This window comes from Vanellus vanellus, assembly GCF_965231255.1.
Source record: "Vanellus vanellus genome assembly, chromosome: 1".
NCBI lineage: Eukaryota > Metazoa > Chordata > Aves > Charadriiformes > Charadriidae > Vanellus > Vanellus vanellus.
This window is the reverse complement of record NC_138905.1, coordinates 58,391,429-58,414,633: the sequence shown is the minus strand read 5'-3', so window position 1 is coordinate 58,414,633 and position 23,205 is coordinate 58,391,429. Positions and strand designations below refer to the sequence as shown.

The 23,205-nt window shown below is 54.2% G+C and overlaps 2 protein-coding genes across 2 annotated transcripts in view; one reads left to right on the top strand and one right to left on the bottom strand.

The window, feature by feature from the left end:
• GGA1 (golgi associated, gamma adaptin ear containing, ARF binding protein 1) overlaps positions 1 to 23,205 on the top strand; it is a gene marked incomplete at its 5' end in the record, with an annotated part of 295,702 nt that overhangs the window by 227,711 nt on the left and 44,786 nt on the right. The window lies entirely within an intron of this gene.
• On the bottom strand, positions 285 to 17,997 carry CARD10 (caspase recruitment domain family member 10; the record flags this gene model as incomplete). Its single annotated transcript, XM_082498846.1, has 21 exons — positions 285 to 1,079; positions 1,325 to 1,440; positions 2,076 to 2,197; positions 4,407 to 4,565; positions 5,041 to 5,140; positions 5,484 to 5,553; positions 5,857 to 6,097; positions 6,370 to 6,571; positions 7,386 to 7,566; positions 8,053 to 8,173; positions 8,872 to 8,912; positions 9,169 to 9,284; positions 10,314 to 10,460; positions 10,559 to 10,753; positions 10,927 to 11,052; positions 11,181 to 11,336; positions 11,698 to 11,880; positions 13,838 to 14,163; positions 14,477 to 14,614; positions 14,979 to 15,197; positions 17,934 to 17,997. 21 exons carry the CDS (start codon positions 17,995 to 17,997, stop codon positions 872 to 874), a joined length of 3,231 nt encoding a protein of 1,076 aa, XP_082354972.1. The 3' UTR covers positions 285 to 871.

Below are 23,205 nucleotides of genomic sequence, written 5' to 3'. Positions count from 1 at the left end.
CTAGGGAGAGACAAGGGACTGAAAAACAGTGGGCAAGTAGAAACGAGAGGGGGCTTGGTCTGTGGCACACTTAACCTGTCCTCTCCCTGCACCTCTTGCTGCCCTACGATGGCAAAGGCAGTGCTCCCTCCTTCCCCTGGAGGGCTGGGCAGTTGGGCCTCCACTAGAAGAGGAGAAAAATACCCCATCGTGCATCACCCGAACCTTCCCAGTAACACACGAGCCCGTAGCCTGCCACCCGTTCCCATTATGAATGGTATTTAATTCTCCTTTATATGCGGTTTGCCAATAAAAGGCTCCATTAATAATTTACAAGCAATAAAGAGTACAGCTCCTATAAAACACGGGTCTGTTGCAAGCTTAGTGTCACTCCAGCCACGGCAGGGCGTTGGCACATAAGAGCTGTGCTTCCTGTGCCGTGGGGCCGGAGGCGAGGTAGACAGGGGAAGAGGACCCAGAGCACACAGTGCCGCAGGGCAGGGGAGGCAGAGGTGATGGGAGAAGGACTTCAAATGTGTGTGAGATATGCTCCTACACAGCCTGATCCCACACAGTTCCCCATCTGGCAACCTGATCACGTACCAGAGACAAGGACAGACCAAGGTGATGAGGAACAGCCCACGAGGGTGGTTTCCACCATAACGGTGGAAGACATCTCTCCAATAAAATACAGAAAGCTCAGGCAGCACGTGTTACTCCCCGGCTCTTGGTGGCCTCAAGCAGACCACAAAGGCTACCCCTGGGGGCCTTTGCTGCCGGCATCCCCTCGGGGAGGAAGGACATGCTACCTGGAGGAGCTTGGGGAGGCAGGGACCTCCAAGAACATCTCCTGGGGACGGTAGCTGGCAGTGCCTGCTCTGCTACCCCCAACTCAGTCATCGCCCTCCTCGATCCACAGCGGGCGGGTTTGCTCCTGGAAGATGCACCCCCGAACCACTTTGGGCAGCTCCTCGGCGTGGCTCCAGGCATGGGGCTCCACACGGGCCCAGGAGCATGGCAGAGTGTGGAGAGCCTGCTCCGCACCACGGCACACCTTCAGCACCTCTGAGTCCCGCTGGCCCGCCTTCCCCAGCAAGCTCCTGGGGAAAACACAGGGATGAGCATTAACTTTGGCATAAAGAGGCAGGGTGGCAAAAACACCCAGGAACTCCCTCACATGTACACAAAGCCGATTTTCCTGCCCTTTTTCCCCCTCACAGAGGCCAACCCCAACACACACAGCAAGTGCTCTTTCCCCGGTCCTTGTCTCTCCCTCTGAAGAGAGACAAGGGCTTCTCTTTCCTCCCATGACAGCCTTCATCCATGCCACTCCGCCTTGTCTTACCTGAGTCCTCTAACGTTCTTCTCAGTGACCTCGACATGGATAACGATGGGGTATATTTCACTTTTAATTAGATCCCTCACACTCTGAACTCCCAGCTCCAGTAGGCAGTGTTTATTCTGGAAGGGAAATTGAATAGATTTACTGATTTAAATGGAGAAAAAATAACCCCAGCCCCTGACAGTTACATTAAATCAAACGCCACACTGTGAAATATCATTGCTTTTCCAATAGTAATTCCATTAAATGTGAGATTTACAGACAGGGCCAAGAGGGAAGGGGAGAATTAAAGAGCAGGGTGACCCACTCTATCACTGCCAACCCAGCGCCAGACCCCCCACTCAGCCACAGCCCATCATCACATCCCCTTTGTCATCATTGTCACCCACAGCCCCACATTTCTCCATGTGCCCTGAGCAAAGCTGTTGCTACTTTGGCAAAGATGAAGAATGTGAGAGAAGGGAGGTCGCTTCTGCGTACGGCATTTCCCAATGCCTCCTCCATGGATCCCCAGTTGCCATTTCTTTCACCTGAGCTCAGCAGTGACTCGGGGAAAAGTCCATATCTGCTGCTCCACAACCCCACAGCACCTGGACCTAAAACACCCTCCAAACTACACAACCCCCAAGTAAACAACTCCTCTACCAACCACACTGCCCTCCTTCTTCCCCTGCTCAGCTGTCCCCTCCTCTCCTCCAATCTGAACAGGGTGCCCCATCCTGGCCCTCTCTCCCCACACCAAACAGCTCAGCACCTTCTCCATCACCTCCCGGATCATGCAGATTCGCCCGCTCTCCCTCCGGTCCCGGGGGGCACTTCTAGACCCAGGGTGCTCCTGAGTGTGGGTAGCACTGGGATCCCCTTCTGCCAGCTTCTCTGCGAGCCAAGAGGAGATATGAAAAGGGAGACGTCAGCCCCTTCTCTCTCCTGCACATACTTTCCACCTCAGATCCTGCACGTTTGTTGCTGCGCTGATGCTTATCGAGTTCACTGTTTATGGATTCTGGAGAGCGAGTCTAATTATACAACATTACACGTTGGCATGGATTTCCTGCAGCTTTCTGCGTACAGAACAAGCAAGATATCACAGCTGAAGACAACTTGCAGGGCAAGAGCAGCTCTTGTGTTGCAGTACCGCAGCAGCCTAAGCCAGCTCACAGCCATTATCCCCCTCTTCCCCGCTGCCAGACCGTCTCACCCCCTCTATAACAGAGCATGGCAGAAAAAATTATCACTTTAATTTGCCAGGTAGGTTTTCTGCAGGGTTTGTGAGCTGCACGGGCTCATAGACGGCTCCAGTGAGCAGCAGGCATGGGGGAGCAAGGGGATTGTGCCTCTCAGCGTGGGAAAGTGGGAAGAAGATGGGGAGCAAGCTGAACCTCCTTTTGTTGGTGGCAGCCTGAGCCACCTCCCCCCTTGGCTTGGACATAGAAGGACAGCACCCAGCAGATGAGGCAACGCCAGGCAGGACAGCGGCAGAGAGGTGATGCTGATGGAGACAACTGGGGGAAGAGCTGGCAGGACAGCGAGGTACAGCGTGGTCGAAGCAATGACTGTGAGGTACCCCCAGTAACTCCCACCAGAAGATGAGACAATGCACGCACAGAGACCTCACTTGGGAGCCACAGGCTTTGCAGCCCGGTGTGGCTGAAGCAGGCTCCAGGCTCTGCCTGCTGACCGTGCTGCCCTAGGCAGCTGCCCATGCTGCCTCTGAAACACGAGCAGGGGACCTAACAAGGCTTTTAGGAGCTGCTCACCCCTAAGATAGAAATAAAGTAATGACTTTAGGAGAAGGCCTGTTTGGAATTGGGTCCAGAGCACCTCCCAGCTCTCCCAAGCCCTAGGCTGGCTGGGCTACCTCAGCCTGGTGGCACAGGTGCTTCCCAGGTAGACCTGGATCCTGCAAAGCCATCTTTTTCCTTTGGGGGCAGCAGGGTCCTGTGGATGATCAGCTGGCTTATATTAACGGCACTGGCTTGCGACTTCTCCAAGGGAAAATACAGGCAGCAAGGAGAAGAGAAACAGCTCAAGGCTCCAAAATCACTTTCCTTCCCTCGTAACAGGCAAAACTGACAGGTGAAAGACGAGGTTTTGTCCTCGGCGTAAAGTCTCTAGCTGCAGTAATGGCTTCAAAGCATGTCCCCATGCAATGTGAGGAGGACCCTGCAGAGGGCTCAGTAGGACAGGATATATGGCCAAGTCACTCAGATATGAAGCCCAGCGGCCCAAATTTGTGAAGCCATCTTTCTTCAGCAAACCAGAGACTTTTCACTACCTCCATCACCAGCACCAAAAAATATACCCACTCATTTTTCAGTCCTGCAGTTGGCAAAGGCAGAACTCTAAACACAGGGAGAGGAGAGAGATGGAGAAGGGAGGAGAAAGGGGGGAAGAAAGAGTTGTCCTCTGTGAAAACTCCCTGTGGGAAAAAAGCCCTTTCCCCAGCAGCCTCTGCAGTGGTGTGTCAGCCTCATGTTGCTGCCATAAGGGAGAGGATCACAGCACTAAGGCTGGATCCTCTTGTCCCTGGGGAGGAAGAGCTGGTATGAAGTCAACCTGCAGATGCCACCTCAGCCAGAGGCATCATCCCTGGAAAAAGCCACCCAGAGCAGCAAGGCAATGCCACTGTCACCCACTCAAAGGAAGAGAGAGGATCTCCATACCCCAGGAGAACAGAAGGGCGGACTGGCTTCCACGTGGGTCAAAGGGATAGGACACAGTTAAAAACAGGAGGAAATGTCTTGCAGATGCTCAGCCCAAAGGGTGACCTGTCAACAGGTATTGTCTGAGAGACGCCCACAATTAGCCACTGAAGAGACACCTCATGTCCTCTCCAAGAGTCCCATGAGACTATGTCACATATTTCCAGGACTAAAAGCACCTCTTCCCTGAACTGGACTGACCAAGGCCTCCACAGAAGTGACATCCTTGAGCAAAATCTTGGCTTTCCACTGTAGACCTAAGAAGTGGCAGGAGGTAAAAGGGGAAAGCAGGCCTGGGAAGTAGGAGACTTGTGTACTCTACCTCACTCAGCCACAGGCTCCTAAAAGAGCCTTGGACATGACAATCACTTATTACTGCCTACCTGCTGGGCACACATGGAAGTCCAGGCGAGAGGTGGGCAAGTCCAGTAGGTTCCTGATGAGCCGTGGTGCAATGCAGTTAGGTGACAGCACCACAGGACGGGGTGTTTTGACCACCACAGGGCGCACCAGGCTGTAAGGCTTCAGGCTTGTGTCTGGGTCTGGAAGACAGGAATGAAGAAAGGAAAGCCAAAGGTGAGAACATGGGAGGCAAGGCTGCCACAAGCTCACAGACCACAGACTGTGCTTCCTGTACCATCCCCTCATCCTGACTCATGGAGGCACCTACCAACCATCCTATGTCCCAGGAGAGATCCTACCCTGGTTACAACACTCACCCACTGGCAGATACCCTGGCTATAGCCCCCCTTCCCCATTTCCTAGGACTCGCTTGAGCTACACACCAGTTTATTCTCCACAAAAAGTCAGATGATCCCAAGAATCACAGAAGCAATGGAAAGCCCCATAAAGCCTAGGAAAAGGAGCATGGGCTTCCCAAAATCCCATTAGCAGGGTTAAAAGAGGGATCCTAGGCAAAAAGACTGAGGCATCCCAGATACCAATGTCCCTTCAGTGTCCAAAGGGGACAATTGGGTCTCCAAAAGTCACGGGGCAGGTGCAGGGGTAACAGCTAACCTGAGCAGGGGTCCAGCCACAGTTGCTGAGGTGGCTGTTCTGGGCTCCTCTGCGGTTTGGATTTCACCAGGCGCAGTTGGTCCAAGGCCCGTTTCTTTAGCTGAGGAGAAAGTGAGGGCAATAAGACTGAGAGCACAGACCATTTCACACACCGACACAGCTGGCTGCGAACACCTGCTGGCAAAGAGGATGGAGCATACATACAAAAAGCATGGGAGCAGGTCTGCCACCCACCAGGTTCAGTCTGGGAAGCAGGGAGGGGGTAGGAAAGCAGCCACAGAGCAGTAACACTGTCTGGGCTATAAGCCCCTACTCTGCTTGCTAATGCAGCTGCCACCTCTATACGAGCTGGTTTACCAATAGTGGAGCAGATTGCATGCTGAGGTGGTGGGGTGGCCATAGGTACACATGCACGACTCTCATTGCCGCCTTCTTTGACTTACGTTATTTCTGTGACCCCTCTGCTGCCCAGACATCTGGCCCCTCTCCTGGATCTTCAAAAGCTGGTGAGCCCTGAAAAGATAGAGGTTGCCCTCAAGCAACTGTAGAGCCCCCAGGGGCTGTAGCCTGCTGTGACTCTCTTTGCCAAACCCCACAGAGACCTGCTGAAACATAAGCATATCAAAGCCCTCACTCAAACTCCCAGTCTCTCAAGGGCACCCAAACACTACCACACTGGTCCCCCATTCAAGGCTTGGGCAGCCCACACTATCAAGACACCAACCCACACCACTCAGGACCCCTAGGGGGTGCTCAACAAAGAGAAATGGGGTGGGTACCCCAGGTACCCCCGGCCTTCCTTCTCACCCTGGTTACCTGCTGTAGTTGGGCACCGTCCCCTTGTCCAGGTCCCGCATGGTCAAGGGATCGACGCGGGAGCAGTACCACTCCAGCCGCCCTTTATGCATGGTGTCCATCACGTGGAGGATCTCCCGGCACTTGACGCACAGTGCATAAGGGTCTGACGGCTCCAGGAGCGACAGGTTGGTGCGTATGTAGAACGAGTCTCCAGAAAGCTTCTTCCCTTCTTCTAGGGCTTCCCGCAGAGGCTGGTATCCTGGAGCAGGAGATATAGGTCACCGGTGGGGACACAGGAGACAACCGTCACCAACAAGATAGGCAGGTCCCCAGCACAGCTGTGATGCTACGGATCGGGGTGGGGGGTGCAGAGGAGGCAAACAGACAGAAGGTCTGTACCTCCATCCTGTAACTCAGAGGATGCACATGTCACACCAGACAGGGAAAGCTACCAGAGCTACGGCCAACCCCTGTGTCAGACATGGTGGCCTAGGACCAAACAGGAGAGGAGAGAGAATAACTGAGATTTACCTTCAGGGCTGGGTGCAGAGTCTGGAAAGTGAGGCAGAGAGTTCAGGCTCAAAGGAGACCCAGCTGCCAGGGCCTTACCTTCCAGGTCCAGCTGAAAAATGAGACTAGAAGGCTCATCCCAATGCAGCAGGCTCAGGTAGGCAACCTCCCGCGTGCAGTTCTCCAGTGAAAGGACCTCTTCCTTCAGCGATGGCACTCTCAACTAGCAAGGACCCGATGCCGTTAGACCTAAGGGCTGGAAGAGCAGGCTCCCCCCCAGCCCCCTCACCCATCAGGGTTACACAAGAGATGTTACAGAGCGAGGCAGACCCAGGGAAAGCTCTACCTGAGGACAAGGCATCCTCAGTCTGCCTCTGGTTCCCTCCTCTGCCTCTGAAATACCTGCTGCCAGCCACCACCCAGTCTGGATGCCAGGCTGTTGTGAAAGCAAACGTGTGTGCATGAACGCATGTGGGAGTGGGGGTGGGAGAGCTGGTTTATTTTCAGTTACAGGTGGGATATTAATTCAAGTAGTGTAGCTGTATTTCAAGTGGTGTCATTCTTGCCAAAACAAATGCCCTTCCCTCCCTCCAGGAGCTTTCTTCAGAGCAATTATTCTCTATAGCTCAAGAGGGTCATGAAGGCCTAAGAAATCTCGCTCCAGAATTGATCGCTTCACAACAGGCATGTGCGGGATGCAAACTGCTCTGAAACACTGCAAGGTGACAGACAACTCCAGGGACACATAGCCACATTGACGTCTTAATCCGCATGACTCCTTTTTGGTTTTCCCCTCCCACAACTGAAGAAAATGTTTCAGAAGGTCTCAGCATTTTTACATGCACAGGTGCCATAACACTTGGACGGGCGTTTGTGCTGCAGAAAGCTCCAAGCAGGGAGCAGTCCGAGGAAACAAGAGAAATGGAGGTGGACTTCAAGCTGGGTAGAGGTCAGCTTGCACTGGGGATCACTCCACACTCCTTGCATCATCCCAGGTGCCTTGCAAACCCACAAAGCGAGCCCATTCCCGGACTCACCTCAATGAGCCGGCACCCTTCCCGGAGTCCTGCATCCTCGACCCGTGAGCCTGGCTTGACCCACTGGACGTAAATCCCTGTCCTGTTCCCTCCGAGGATGGACATGTCTGCACCGAGCCTCTTCTCCTGGGATGAAGGGTTGCTAGGGTGACCCATGCTAGTGAGCTGTACCACCAGTGACCTGGCAAAGACAAACGCCCAGTCCAGCAACTGAAGTTTGCTGCCTTTTCTAAGAACTGGTCCCCCATGCTTTGTGTCCAGCTACGGGGTGTTTATTGTACTGAGCACTGCAGTACAGAGCTTGTGATTCACAGCCATCATCAGGGCATACACACAGAGCTTATGAACCCCCATGACCCATTCCACCCCACCAGCCCCAACACCAAAGCTAAGCTGGGATCCCATGGTCCTGTCCCTACCTAGACAGATGCATGTCCAGCCCAGCGCATCATCCCCACCCCTGCCATAAGATATGGGACAGCACAAAAAAAAAGGAGTCCTGATGGGAAGCAAGGACTATAGGATCTTCATTTCTCTCCTCTCCCACTAGTGAAAAAGCCCACAAGGGGGGAAGCAGAAAGGAAGGGCCTCCCAAACATGGTCCCCAGCACCATATGTCCCCCCAAGCAGCTGGCTCAGACTGTCTAGCTCAGAAAGCAGCAGTCACCTCCTAGTGACCTCCTCGCGGCTGGGAAGCGTGGACAAACAGATCTCCGACTTCACCCTGGTATAGGTGCTGCTGGAAGAAGAGGAGAAGGCCCCAAGCGAGGCGCTAGCAAAACCACTGCCTAGGAAAGAGAGCAAGAAGGAGAGAGGGGGCACATCACCTCTCCGAGCGCTGCAGGGAGCTCATGTTCTTGGGGTGGCAAGGGTCTGTCACCTTCTCCTGGGAATTTTCTAGCATCTGACTGGAAAACTGAGGCTGCATGGAGGCTTTGAATGGTCACCCTCCTGGAAAGGGTTTCCTGTGTCTCCTGAGAACAAGCAAATCTTCACTCCATCAGCATTTCGGTCAGAAGGTAGCAGCCACCAGGACCACCTGGATGTGCCTAGAGTTCAGCCACCAGCACCCTCCACAGAACCTGCCAGCACCAGGAGCTCCACTCCAGCAGATTTACAACCCATCACCCAGGTAGTAGCAGATGAAGGGAATATCCAATAACACCCCAGGGCAAAGGCACTTCTCTCTTCTGTTACCTACTCCCCCAACTCCACATCAAGTTCTCCATCAACGCAGATCTCCATGAATGAAACAGACCTGATGTGGTTAGCTACCTGCTCTGCAGAGGAAAAGCCAGCTTTTCCAGCTGCCGTGCCTGGCAAGGCACCAGGGGCCGTGTGGCTCCATAGCACCTTGCTAAGGGTGCAGGGCCTTCACAGTGAGCTGCACAAACCAAAGGCATGAGGGAGGATCAGTTGTCCAACACCTCTCCCCAAAGCCACCACTTTTTAGCTAAGCCCTTCAGGGAAAGCCCCAACCTGGTACCTGTTGAGTCTTCAATGCTGCTAAAGGAGCCACAGGACAAGCTACAAAGGAGACACAAAAGGGATCTGTGAGGCAGCAGCAGCTTTTCCAAAGGCTGTTTGCATCCCATTCTCAACCCCATCCTCACAGCCTTCCCCCACCCCCCAGAAGCACACCCCCAGCCATCATGCAGCTCCCAACCAGCCTTCCAACTCTCCATCCCCACTCCAGGTTCCCTCCTCCCCTTCCAGCCTGCTCTCCCTGGCCCCCACAAGCCCCACAGAGGACACACAGACTCAAGCAGCCCTCAGCAGTCACCTTTTGTAGGGTATGCACCTATCTTCCCGCTGCCGACGGAGGATGGAGCCAATGCAGGGAGGGAAAGGGAAGGTGGAAAGGCGGTTGATATCCTTCTCACTGTCAGGAGTCACCTCCTTGGGCAGAGTGAAAGAGAGATACCTGCTAACACCAATACCCAGCACCACCTCTCCCCTCACTTCCAGACAGGTTGCAAACAGCTCCTTGGGTATCACACAACTCTTCAGGAATGACCCACATCCCTCCAAACACCCAGGGACACCTTGTTTTCCCAAGGAGAGAGCATGGATGGAGATGCATGACACTGCATCCCAATCTTTTTGCAATGTACATGCTGTGGGATTAGTCGCAGATGAAGGGAACATCCAGCTTTGTCCTTATATTTCACTTTTAGCCACCACACACTCAGAGGTTTGAGCAACCTGTGGGACTGCCCATTTTAGGGTGCTCCAGGATTAAAGTTCAAAGTGACAAAGGAAATAACCCGAGTCCCTTAAAAACAATACAATGCTGCTACAAGATTCAAAAGAGCTGGGATTTCTCCACCCAGCACGTGTAGATTATACAGCTTTTTGATAGGACAAGGGGAAATGGCTTCAAACTGGAAGAGGGTAGATTTAGATTTGATATTATGAAGAAATTTTTCACTCTGAGGGTGGTGAGGCACTGGAACAGGTTGCCCAGAGAAGCTGTGGAAGCTCCATTCCTGGAGGTGTTCAAGGCCAGGCTGGACGGAGCTTTGAGCAACCTGGTCCAGTGGGAGGTGTCCCTGCCCATGGCAGGGGGGTTGGAACTAGATGATCTTTAAGGTCCCTTCCAACCCAAGCCATTCTATGATTCTATGATCTTACATGAGGCTGTTGATTTCTAGGGTGTCATATGGATGGAGAGAGCTTCACTTCCCCGTCTTTCACACCCAGCTGAGGGCTGCACACTTTGGTGCAGCGTTGGATGTTTTGTCAGAGACTGAGAATAAAGCTTTGCACCTGGGATCTGCTCCCACCTTACACATCACCCCATGCCCAGTCTTCCACCAAGTCACAGCCCCACTATGGGCCTGCCCCAACGCCTCTGTGCCCTTCCTGAGCAGTGTGGGTCCCCACTGCCCTCAGCTGAGGGTCAGCCTCTCATGCTCAAGTGCTCACCATGCTCTGAATGGCCGAATCCCCTGGGAACGGGATAGCAGAAACCCCCACCGCATCCGCAAGTCCAGTCGTAAAGCTGTTAGGGTTGTCTACAAGGCTCCAGGTGCTGCTGAGGTTGGAGCAGAGGGAGTAGGAAGAGCTGCACATCTGGGAGAGAAGGGACTCCATCATCCCATTGCATCCCCCACGAATCAGTCCTGACCCCTCCGCCTTCTCTGTTCCCCCTTCTTTCTAGCCACCCTCACCTTGCCCATGCTGCGGCTGCCTTGGCACCGCTGCAGCTGTGCCTCCAGTGTGCTGTTCAGCCCTTCTGCCTGGCTCAGCTTGCTTAGGAGCTCGTCCCGCTCCTCCTCCAGGGCCCGCACGCGTTTGCGGTACTGGTCCTTCTCGATCAGGCTCTGAGAGTATTGTAGCTGCACCCCATCACGGCTCTGGATTGCCTGCAAGGAGCCAGGCTGAGAGTGAGAAAAGGCAGAGAACTGCACTACTAACCCCCACCTCCCACCTTGGCCTGGATGGAGAAGATCCACTGGGGAAGAAGTGGGTATCCAGAACAGAGACAAAGGCTCTGGTCCTGCTGGGAGGTGGAGAGCCAAGGGGGAGAGTAATTTACCTGGTCCCGCTCTTTTTCAATCTCCTCCAGCTGCAGCAGCACTGTGTTCATCCGATGCTTGTAGAGATCACAGTCTTTCTGCAGCGTCCGGTATTTCAGCTGCAGATCTTCCACCTCCTGGAGGTACTGGCAACAGCAAGCAGTGAGCATTAGCCCTCCTGGAAGTGACTGCTGTGGCTTCCCAGCCCCCTCCCTCCCCTCTTTTCCAGGCCCTGCCCGGTGTGTGGGGACAGAGGTGGTGGTGGATGCTCTACCTTATCCCTCAGCTCTTCAGCCCACTGCAGCTCATTCTGCAGGGAGTTGAGTTTCTGGCAGAGATCCTGCCGGTCGTCTTGGGCTTCCTTCCAGTCATGCTCCAGGATGTCCAGCAGGATCTGCTCAGAGCCTGGCACTGGGCTCTCGCCGGGTGTCTAGAAAGTGAGAGGGTACCATCACTGCACCACAAGCACTGAGGGAGCACCAGACCAGGGCAGTGACAGGCAGACTAGCACAACTGTCATCATCACTCCTCCATTAATCTACTGTGCGCTCCAAGGCACAAAGTCACACTTATGAGTACATCTGAGAATCATAGAGCTGGAAACAAGGACCCATCGCTACCCAGACCCAGAAGCAATGGCCGCCACCACAGCCAAGCGATATGCTCAGAGGAAGGGACAGGCCAGCCTAGGACAGCGATTTCCCCCATCTTTCCCGTGTCCATGTCACCAGCACTGGGGGTACCCCCAGGAAAGGAGGTGACCTGAAGCCTGCCCTGCCCCACCAGGTTACCTGCAACATGCCCTGCAGCTCCTGCAGTGATGCCGTGAGCCGCTGGTTCTCAGCCCACAGCTCCGACATGGCGTCGGGGTGGCCCCGCTCCTCCGCCTCTCGCTGGGGCGGTGCAGACGCCTGTTTCCGCAGCAGGTTGCACTCCTCCTCTAGGCTGGTCACTTTGCATTTCAGCTGGTCCACCTGCAACCCAGGGAAGAAACACAGTCTGACACGCATGGCCCATGCCGGGGGGATTCTGCCTTAGTGGGAGAGTGAAGCGGAGAGTGGGAGAGCGGGAGAGTGAAGCAGAGAGGACGCTGAGCAAAGAAAGGGCCTGGAGGTGAGGAAGGAGAGGGCTGGGCAACCCCGCGAAGGACTATCCTACCATTGGGCCAAGGTTAGCCCAGCTGCACACAAAAGCTTTTCCCTGCAGGGCAAAGGAGGCAGACGCACTTGCGTAAGCGCATGCAGTCTCAGGATCCTCTCTTGGCGCAACAATTTTCTTGCTACCTTGGGGTATCCTCAGCTCAGCTGACCTTGACCCTGAGTGGACCAGGGACCTCTGCTGTGCTACCAGGGCCAGCAGCTGTGAGTGCCTCAAAGGCTTCCCGGCTCCTAGAACAGCTGAGAAACAAATTTGCAGCAGAAAAATCCACCAGAGGCTAACCAGTGCAAGGAGGTCACCTCCGGCCTGGGAAGCGTTTGAGGCTTAAGCCGCTGAAGGCTGCAGGGTACCATAGATGTATCATCACACCCTGGCCTGCTCTCACACTCTTCCACCAACGTGTCACTGGAGACAAGTGAGGTCAGTTATTTTTAGGAGTAAGGGAGGTCCTCACAGACCTGTAAGGACTGACGAGGTTGATCAGAGAACCGGAGTTACACACCCAGGTCAGGCTTTGAGAGCAAACGGGGCAGGGGAAACCTACCAAAGCCACTGAGCACTAAGCAGTACTGCCAAAATTGCCAAGGAGGGAGTCAGGAACTGGACTACTTCCACAAATCTGCCCAAAAGACCTAGAATAACTTTCAGGGACCGGTCACTTCTGGACCTTGGAGCCAGGAGCGGAAGGCAGGCTGGGACCTGGTGGCCCACCCTGCTTCCAGGGGGAATTTCTCCACCCCACAGTCGCCCACAAGCAATTCACCTCCCTGCTCAGAGGAGGTCCAGGGGAGCTGGCATTGGCGGGAATACTGGTAAAAAGTAGGGGAGGATCCCGGAGCTGGCAGAGCAGGCTGAGGAATGAAAGGTACCCGTGGGGCCGCGTGAAAGGTCCAGGCCCAGACTGGTGAGGGGAATGCCAGGAGGCAGCGGAACACCAAGGAAACCGAGTTATTAATAAATTCAAGGTAGGGCTGTCCTTGCCCAGGCAGGAAATGGGCGCGTGTTTGCTGGAGGTGAGAGCTTGGCAGCTGGAGTGCAGTGTCATTAATTCCTTCAGGTATGCAGCATGAGACTCCCAAATGTCATGAGAGACGACGAGGAGGAGGAGGAGGCGGTGGAGAGCGGCAGGAGCAGGCAGAGCCTGGGCCAAAACACTCCTTATGAGCGGCAAGGCAGGCTGGGCAGCTCCAGGCGCCTCGCGTGTGGGTGGCTGCACAGCCACCATCCTCACTAGACAGAGGAAAACGCAAGCCTTTTCCGGGGAAAGGAGTAAAGACAAACACACAGCTTGACAGAATCAGCTGCCTGCTGCGTGCCTGTGCTGCTTGCACACAGCGCGGGTGCCCATCAGCAAAGCAGGCAGCGCAGGGCGGCGAGGGCATGCAGGAGCAGACAGGGCATCGCATGGTACCAACAGCCAGGCTGAGAGACGAGAGATACCAGGGAAAGCATCGCCCTGGCAGCTCCTCTAAGGAGTTGGTGCTGGCTCCTCTAGGTGATGTATTGCCAGCTGCAGCAGGAGCTGGTGATGTATCTCCAGCTGCCCCAGGGCAGTGGCGAGTCTCCTGTGCCATGCCCATGACTTGGACGCTCTGCCCTGCTCAGGGCATGCTCCCCATCAAAAGCAGGGGCACGCGCCCCAACACACGTCCCACCTGCCATCAGCTCCTTCTCACTTACGAGCCGCCACACACAAACATCCACATGCATCCCTCTTGGCCGTCAGACCCTACCATCTCCTGCCACCAGCCCCCATGTTCCCTGGGGCCATACCACCAGCTGCAGGTCCCGGCTCCGCAGCACAGCCATGTTCTTTTCCTCACAGAGCTGTGCATAGCGCATGGCCATCATGTAGTTCTCATCCTTCAGCCTCAGCAGCTCCACGCTGTTGGTGTCCCACTCCTCTCTCAGACGCTTGCAACGCTCCTGTACCTTCAGGAGCTCCTGCAGCTGCTGCTCCAGGCGGGCCTGCTCTTGCTCCAGTGCTTGGTTTTTCACCTGGAGCTGGTGCTCCTTCAGTAGGTGTTCCTTCCGCTGAGCCCTCACTTTCTTCACCTCCATCATCAGGAACTGAGTTAGTCCCTCAGGGCCTTCCTCATCTGAAGGGAGACAAAGGAGAATCAGGTCCTGGCTGCTGAGACAGGGGTAACCCTAAAAAAAGCAACCCAACACTGTTTTCCATCAAGGGGTGCCAAGCTGTCTTGTGGGTTTGCAGCCCTTCTTGTCCCATGCTTATGGCACCACGGTCCATCACACGCATACATATGGCCCCCTCCCTTCCAGAGCACAGAGCTGTTGGGGTTCCTTGCGCACAGCTAGCATGAAACAGGGCTTTATACATGCACAAGCACAGATTTCTGGCCCTTCCCATGCACACAGCAGCTGAAGGGGGGATGGAGCACCTGCCCCTACCCAGGATCATAGAGCAGCGCTGGGCTGGCTCCCTCCCAGTTAGCCGGGTGTAGTGCTCCGGGTAGTAAAACTCTAAAGACTCCAGGAAGGCTTCATAGCCTCGCTTCCCACGGCGCCGGAGGATGTCCATCAGGTAACCTGGAAGAAGGGATAAAAGCTAGGATGAATTCCCCACAAACCAGACAGAAAACAGCACAGACGAGCTTTGTGATATGAAACAACATCTCCACCAGTTTTGCTTCCATCCACAAGAACGGGAATGGCTGGAGGAGGAATAGGGTGGGAGCCTCATCTGTGGGCACCCAGGAGGAGACTCACAGAGGATGAGGGGGAGGTCTGGCTGCAGAGCACCACAGAGAGCAACGAAGCTGAGGAAGCACTGCAGTGGGAGGGACCAGGAGACCACAATACCACATGCTGGGTAGCATCCACTGCGTGTCAAAACCAGGTTGTCCCCCCACAAACCAGGCCCGTCTAAGTGCAAGCTTGTGCTTTCTCCCACCTGTTTGGTTGCTTTTGCAAGGGAATCGGCATGAATTCAGCACCTCCTCCTCATCCTGCTCGTCTATCACACGGCACTGGCGCAGGTATGGGGTGAGCTTTGCAGGGTTCAGAGAGCGGGTCAGCTGGTGCCGTGCACTCTCAATCTTCTCCCAGATGGTGTCTTCTTCCTCCTCCTGCTCCGAGAGGCTGCAGGCTTGGAGAGAGGCATTCTCCAGGGCTGAGGGGAAAAAAGGAAAACATCTGAGGAATGATGGAGGAGCACAGGGTAAAAGGCATGAGTAGGCATGGTAGAACAAGAGTTGAGGTATGATCCTACAAATGATTCAATAGTCTTACAAATGGGACTCAGATACATCAGAAGCCATTTTACATACAAATCAGTCCAGCACTATCTTGAGTGTCCACCCAGGGCATTAGATATGCAGGAGGCAGAAGGCAGTGGTGCATAAAGAAGTTAGGAACATGTACAGTAGAAAGTCTAGCAAAGAAGTCACCTTCACCCCTGAAGCACTCTTAAAGCACTCTTAGCAACCAATGATAGGACAAGGGGTAATGGATTCAAGCTGGAACACAAGAGGTTCCACTTAAATTTGAGAAGAAACTTCTTCTCAGTGAGGGTGACAGAGCACTGGAACAGGCTGCCCAGGGAGGTTGTGGAGTCTCCTTCTCTGGAGACATTCAAAACTCTCCTGGACGCCTTCCTGTGCAACCTCATCTAGGTGTTCCTGCTCCGACAGAGGGATTGGACTAGATGATCTTTTGAGGTCCCTTCCAATCCCTAGCATACTGTGATACTGTGATACTGTGAAATCCCCCCAACCCTCACACATCTTCCCTTTTTCCCCACTCCTGAGAACAGGAAACTCTCAGGACCAAGAGTTCCAACAGCCTGGGACATGCTCTTTCATACTGGGGTTGGAGAGGAGGGTTTCCCTGGGGATCCATTGGCCCTGTGCATACCCCAAACATCAGTGACCAAACTGAAGTTCTCAAGGGCACCGTCCCATGGAGCACCTTGTCTACAGGTACTGGAGCCAAAGGGGAATCACAGAAGCATATCTTCCATGTATCTTCCACACATCTGTGTGGAGCCCTGGAAATACATAGCAACAAGGCAATTCCTCTGTCAATCAAATAAAGCAAGAGTGACCCCCTGAAGTCAATGGACTGAAAAACCTTAGAGCAGCAGTGAACCCGCTCCATTAAGTCCTACGAGCTGTGATGGAGCAGATATGTGCAAGGAGCTCTCTTCTCAGCCATATATCAACTCAACCAGCGTTATCTCTTTTCACTTGAGAAATGAAATCTGCTTCACAGGCCAGAGCAAATATTTTTAGCTGGCAAGGCAAAGCACAGCAAAGATCTTCTGAAACCCAGAAGCCATCGCTCTTCCCCAGTGTGCACCGTTACCTGCCACTCTGGTGCAGGCAACAAGCCCAGCTTTCCTACCTCAGCCACACAAACCTCCCCCCAGGTGCAGTGTAGAGGTTCATGTTGGATGAAGGCAGAGGGAAGGAAACCTCCCACTCTTTTTTCTCTACTTTGGGTTTTGGGTTTTTTTCTTTCTTGTGGTGAGAATGATATCATGCGATTTCAGACAGCCAACTAACACAGCAAGGAGGACGGCGCAGAGAGTTAATCCTCCCAAGTAGAAATATGGGAGGCTCAGGGTCTGTTGGATGAAGGGTAATAGGAAGAGAACTGTTGAATCCACAAAAGATACTCAAGTGTCTAATTTCCAGCACTAAAGGGCTTAGGAGCATAAGTACCGATACAGATCTGGATCGTCCTAGGTTGAATAAAGAAAACAAACTGCATTTCTTGCAGAAACTGATTTGTCTCTTTTGCGACGGGCTTGCTTGCCGCTGGGACACAAGTATGCAGAAGGAGGACGCAACAGCAGGTCACAGAAGTTGTGATGGTTTGAGCTCCGCTCCTTGGCAGTGGATTTATGCCTTTAAATCGAAGGGTTTCTCTAAGAAACCCAAGCCGACTGTGCAAGCAGAGATCGGCTTCTCGTCAGGCAGGCTTGGCAGAGACACAGAGAGACAGAGGGTGAAGGGGTCTGGGAGCCGGTAGCCCTCCTACCGCCGGAGGTACCCCTCTTCCCACCCGCCGTGGGCCCCCCAGGCCGTGGGGACAAGGGGGAGGCAGCGCTTCCCCTTTAGGCCAGCCCGAAGACGCTCTTCGAGGAATGGCGAGCCGGAGGCCAGCCCTGAGGAGGTGGCTGGGAAATAGGAGAAGAGGAGCAAACACACCACCACCACCACCCCCAGAACCCGTGCGAAACCCACGCCCCCGGTACCCCCGGGGCGATACCGACGGGCGCGGCAGCAGCCTCCGGGGGAGAACGGGGGAGCGGGGGGGGGAAGGGGGGCACAGCGGGGCTGCGCCGTCCCCGAGGGCTCCGCAAAGCCCGGGGAGAAGCACCCGTCCCCCGCTCCCGGATGGGGGCTCGCCCCTTACCGGCCATCCCCGCCGCCGGCCGGGCTGCGCCCCGCTCCGCCCCGCTCCACGCCGCACCGCGCCCCGCTCCGCGCCGCCGCCGCCGTCTCGCCGCCCCGGCAGGTGTGTCTGAAGCGCTCTCCCCACCCCGCTACACCTTCCCTCCCTCCTTCTTCCCTCCCTCCTCCAGCCGGCTGGGAGGGAACTGGCAAACCCACCCACCCCCCCGGGGAATGAGAAACCCAGCCCTGCCCGCTCCCCCGGGGGTCGCGGTGGCACTCACCGGCGCGGTGGGGACCACCCCCCCCCTTCCCCTCGGCCTCTCCCTGTTTCGGAGTCCCTCCGGCGGCTCCTCACCTGGGCGAGCCGGGAAAGGGTTTTTCTCTGCGTGTGTCCCGACTTACCCCCCCCCTCAACGCCCCCGGTCCCCCGTCCCCCCCCCAGCCCCGGGATGGAGCTGCTCTCCGGAAGGATGTGGCTCGCCAGCGACTTCTCTTCCGAAACGCACCCGGCTTCACCTCCCGACAGACCGGCGGGGGAAGGGGGTACCCCCGCTTGGCCTCTCCGGCCATTCTCCTGGTGGCAGGGCACAGCCTTCTCAGCTCTGCCTGCAGAGAAGAGGTACATAAGCAGAAGCTTTTTTTGGTTCAAGGGCTCCAGAAATTGTGGCTTGGCCACCACAGGTGTAGGGCTGGTTCGGGGGTGGGGGAAGTGTTCAAGCAAGGGGAGAAAATGCAGGTGGTGGAAAGCCGGATCCAGGCCGAGAAGAGGTCCCACAGGCTTAATTTTGGCCGCCAGTCCTCAGTAGTGTCTGTGGGTGGAGCTGGGCGTGGAGGCACCCCCAGGGCAGCATGACTGAGCGGTACCCCAGGGCATGCAGGGGCTTGCAGCAGCCGGCCTGACCAGGCACTGAGTCCCCCGGGTCTGGGGCAGATGCCAGGAAGCCTTCCTCCTTCCCCGGGTCCAAGAGGCCACGGCAATTCCAGAATTGGATCTGTCTGTCCACACAGCATCCCAAAGAGCCCGTGTAGGGTAACCTCCACCCCTGCCATGTACCCAATTGGCCAAATCTGTGCATACCACCGGCACTAGGAGGTGTCTGGGAGAGATGGAATTGGACACCATGGTTCGATCCCGACATGTGTCTCCCCCTCCAAGGCTAAGGTGGTTTTGATTTTCTCTAGCAACCCCATTTTGCTCTCATTTCTTGACTCTTAACCATGTCAAACCTCAGACCTCAGCAGCCAAGACAGACAGCACAGGCTCTGTGCAAGAGATTCCCAATGCAATATCAAGCTCATAAGAAATGGGAATTCACCTGATTCCCCCCAGCCTCAGGGTGAAACCACAGTGTAGCTCAAAGTAGTGCTGAGCATCCCTCCAGGGCTCTAGAGATAACAATGAAGGAGGTGTACATTGTCCCTGCCCTGGCCAGCCGTTGCCAAAAGGGAGATGCCCTCAGCATCCCACCATTGCAGCTTCTAGACCCCACCTCTGCATGGAAACCTTTCTCTCCTCCCTCAGAAAAGCGGAGAAACCGAAGTAGGGTGAGTATGAAACAATCCTGAGGTATGAACTGAGCCCCCTGCTCTAAAGGATTACCGCAGCACCCAAAATGAACATCATCATTTGTTTCTCTTGCAGGGCCAATGGCAGATGCATCCCCTCTGGTCCCCACAGGGCTCCTGCACCAACTTCGGCAAAGTGGTTTGAGGGAAGGGAGGCTTTAGCAAGACCCTTTCCCCATGCTGCTATGTTCTTTTCAAGATCAAGCACAACCACCATCCGGGAATTGAGACTGTATCTGTGTGATGCACAGAGCATCACACAGATGCATAGCCTTTTTGTTGCAAAATATACACAGGTATTGAGCAAACATCAGGCACACACGCACACTCAGGGCTTTCGGCAAACACCACCTCCTCTCGCATGGCATCCGTCCCAACAAGCACCGGTTGACACCCCGAGCGTATGAATTTGCTGCTGACTCACCCTCCCTGCATGGGGTCCCGACCGCCGCCTTCTCCTCCCTTGCAAGCCCAGTGCTGCACAGCTCCCTCCCAAAGGGTATGTGCTGACCCAGGACCACCAGCAGCAGGGCACAGCTCCGGTCTCCAGCCCTTACCTCCAGTCAGAGGCGTCCCGTTGAGTGGTTAAAAGCAAGTACAAGCAAGGCTGCCTGCAGGGAACCGGTTCTGACTCAACCCATGTCAATTTTTGCCTGTCAGTCTCACAAAAACCTCAGGTTTCTCTCTCCAGTAAAAAGATTTCCTGAGCAGGATATTAAGTGGTGATAGAAGATAAGATCTTCGCAGTCATGATAAAAGCCCCAAAACAAGGGCTGGCTTCTCTCAATCACCTGGAGAGAGATGAACTCAAGGCTGATGTCAAGAAAACCTCTCCCTCCACCCGCCCTGACCCCATGGGCAGTGGCTGCAGAGCTTTGTGACTCAGAGCGCACAGACATCAGACAGAGCAGATCCCACATCAAGCACCATCAGTCACTCTCCTTCATGGAGGTTGTCATCTGAGCTCAGCAGGTACCCCAGGAGCCGGCAGACCACCCCTGCAGGCCCTGAGCTGGGCGGATGGTCCCAACAGATCAGACGGCTCCTGAGACAAAGGAGATGATCTGTCCCTATTTTTTGGCCAGGGTATAGAGGCACAGAGGTGAAAAGCTTGCCCTTCAGCTGTGCTCATGCAAGGCACCCCCAGTTCGTCTGAGATGCACGGTCCTGCCAGACTGCACATGCTCACAGCCAGGTATTACATTTCCAAAATAGGTTTACCAGTAGCAGCTACTTTTATTCTGGCACACTTGGGTTCACACTAGGAATGACATTGTGGTGTTTGGGTGGGTTTTTTTGTGTTGTGCTGTTGGCTTGGTTGGTCTGTTTTTTTCAAATCCTGACCAAAATAGTCGCACTGGTAAAACTTTCCAAGCCACACCAGCTCGCACAGGAAATCTCTGACAGGCCAGCAAATGGTGAGCCACACGTTGTTTCCATCGCCAGAGGAAGGTCTTAGCACACACGGCCCACAGAACGTGACAGGCAGCTAGGTCTTCTGCAGGACCTTGCGGTGTGGGTCCAACAAATGGTACTAAGAGGTCGACGGGATCACTGGGACGCGAGGTGGGATCACTGGGAGGCGAGATCACTGGGAGGCGAGCAAGCCGGTGCTGTGGGGAGCCGGGCTCAGTATGCCACAGCACTGCGTCAGTTGCCCCCTCCTGGAAGCAGCTTTAGGAAGGTCTGAGGCGTGGAAGGAATTCATTACATTCCTGATCCTGTGGCTAACACACCATCAGGATAAAGCTCAAGCTGAGGTTACAGATGGTGAGAGCTTAAATGCTTTGTAAAGTCCTGCCCTGTGTTTTGGGAAGCATGGTATCTTTACAAACCTGCCCTGAAACCTCCTACCCACACAGTGTCCATAATGGGAGCTGGTCAGAATGTCTTCAATAATATATGCCTTGCTTGGTCCTTTTTCTTTTTCCAAATATGCTATTCTTCTTGCAGCCCAGTGATTTGCAAAAACCTACAGCTTCCAATGAAGTTTTAGGGGGGAGGTTTGCTAAGGTCCAGTGTGGTCTCCCTAGTCAGGTTGAGGAAGAGTTTGAAATACACCCCACCCCACCCCCAATAAAAACTTTCACTCTGCAAGAGCTGTCCCAACACGATTTGGTGTCGTGAAAAAACTCTCTGCAGTTTTTGTTCCTGTGTAGATGATCTGTCATCTGTGTGGAACAAAAACAAATGCTAAAAACGCAAAAGAGGTTGTGAAACAGAATTATCGACTCCAGCCTGATCTAATTGGCTCATAGGCTGGTTCACACTGGATTAGTTAACACACAGAGAAAAAAAATCACCACCAAAATCTTTTATTTTCCTAATGACACTCGTCAAACTCAGTGTTTATATTAACAGCTTTTGCAAGGACTTTGACTACCTGCTTATCTCCCCAATGCTTTTCGTAGCTGATGTAAGACTGCCCCAGCACGCTGACAGTGGTTTGTTCCCTTTATGGTAGTGGTGATGACTGCAGAAGGGGAGGAGGAACAAGCCCCCCCCCCCCCCTCAAGAAAAAAGGGACGAGTGGCCTTCATGGCAGGAAGGAAATGCATGTATCTGTGTGTGGAGATAGCAAACCAAGCAAATATTTCCTTCAGCATTCTTCCCCCTCATGAACACACCCATCGCCTGGAGCTACAAGAGGCAAAAGTGTGTGGGAGCCTTTTGGTGAGGTATTGGCAACGCATCTCCGTCCTCATTAGGGCATTGAGGCATGCAGGGTGGCAAGGAAGACCTGAATTAGAGCAGGCTGACGGGATCCAAGTCACTGGGATAGGCTTCCTCGCTCCAAAGCTGCCTGTGGCAAAGGGGCACCACCTCAACAGGGCTGACCCTGGAAATCTCCTCCTGCTTGGTTCCCACCTCAGCCTTGCTCACGGTTGCCTTATTCTTAAAGCATTATCCCCGTGGGATCGGTTCCAGCTCTTTCTTTCCTCTCTCTCCAGAAAATGCACCAACTGAGGGTCCATCTCACTGCTCATTGTGAATCCAGTTTTGTTGGCTGCTTCTGCATCAGACTTTGTAAAGGGACTATTAAAGTCTGCCCTCCGCTGCATAACAAGGGTCCAAACACTGACTGTACAGATGTCACAGTGAATTCAGGGGCACAGTATCTGCTCTGCCCAGGTATGACCCACTCTGTCTAGAAATTGGGAGTGAATTGAGCTCTCCAACAAAGGATCCACCTTTCATTTTGAGGCGTGTGTGCGCAAACAGAATTTGACTCTCAGGGAGGAGAACCACATGGACTGAAGATGTACACACAAAGAGGGGGTAGGTCACACCTGCTTCGGGCAGAGAAGAAATGACTCTCCAAGATGCAAGGTGATGGGGGAGGGAGCCCAGAGAAGGAACAAACCCAATTGCATTTTAATTGCTGCAGGCAACAGCTCACCAAACCCACCCACTTTTCCTTAGTGTTTTCCTTGCACGCTGAGGCTGCAGCCACCAGAGGTCAATGTGACCACGTCAACTTCAGCCAGCTGTTGCTGGGTGCTGCAGAGCCCCTTTGAAACTCTGGGACGGCAGAAATATGAAGTAGGTAGCATCTTCCACCTCTAAGGACATAACTTTGGAGTAGATCTGCATGTAAAGCAATATTCAAAGCATTAATCACAATGCGACCTCAGCGCTATCCTGGAAAAAGGGGCTTGAGAATGACAATGTCCCCAGTTAGCATCCTGCAATCACTGTGAATTGAGTCCCTGTTACTTGCCCGTGGTCCTACAGGACCCCACAAGTTCTCCAGTCACTCCGGGAATGTCTTATACTGCTGGTTTCAGTGCCACTCAGGTGTTTTGATCAGTCCCAAACCTGCCCTGTTAGCAACAGGTAGAAATGGGCTATCTGTCCTCTCCTGAGTCCCACTTCTGCTCCCTGGGGCATAAGGTCTGTCACAGTGAATGAGGCCTGCCACACATCCAGGCTGGCTGAATAAAATGAGTAGCTGACCTGCAGCCAGAGGAAGGCAAATGGGTTAAACGAGCAGGGTCATCAATCTGGATTAGTAGTCAGACAGGGAAGATGGCACTGTGCAGAACAGAAATCAATATGTCTAGATAGCTCTGTAGCATCCAGCCATTCCTCTGTACTCCCACATGTACCAGTTACCTTCTCCTGTCCATCCCACCTATGTCCTCGCCTAAACCTCCTCAAACAGTCACAGAGAGGTCATTTCCATCCTAGCCTCCTACCCCTTTATCATCT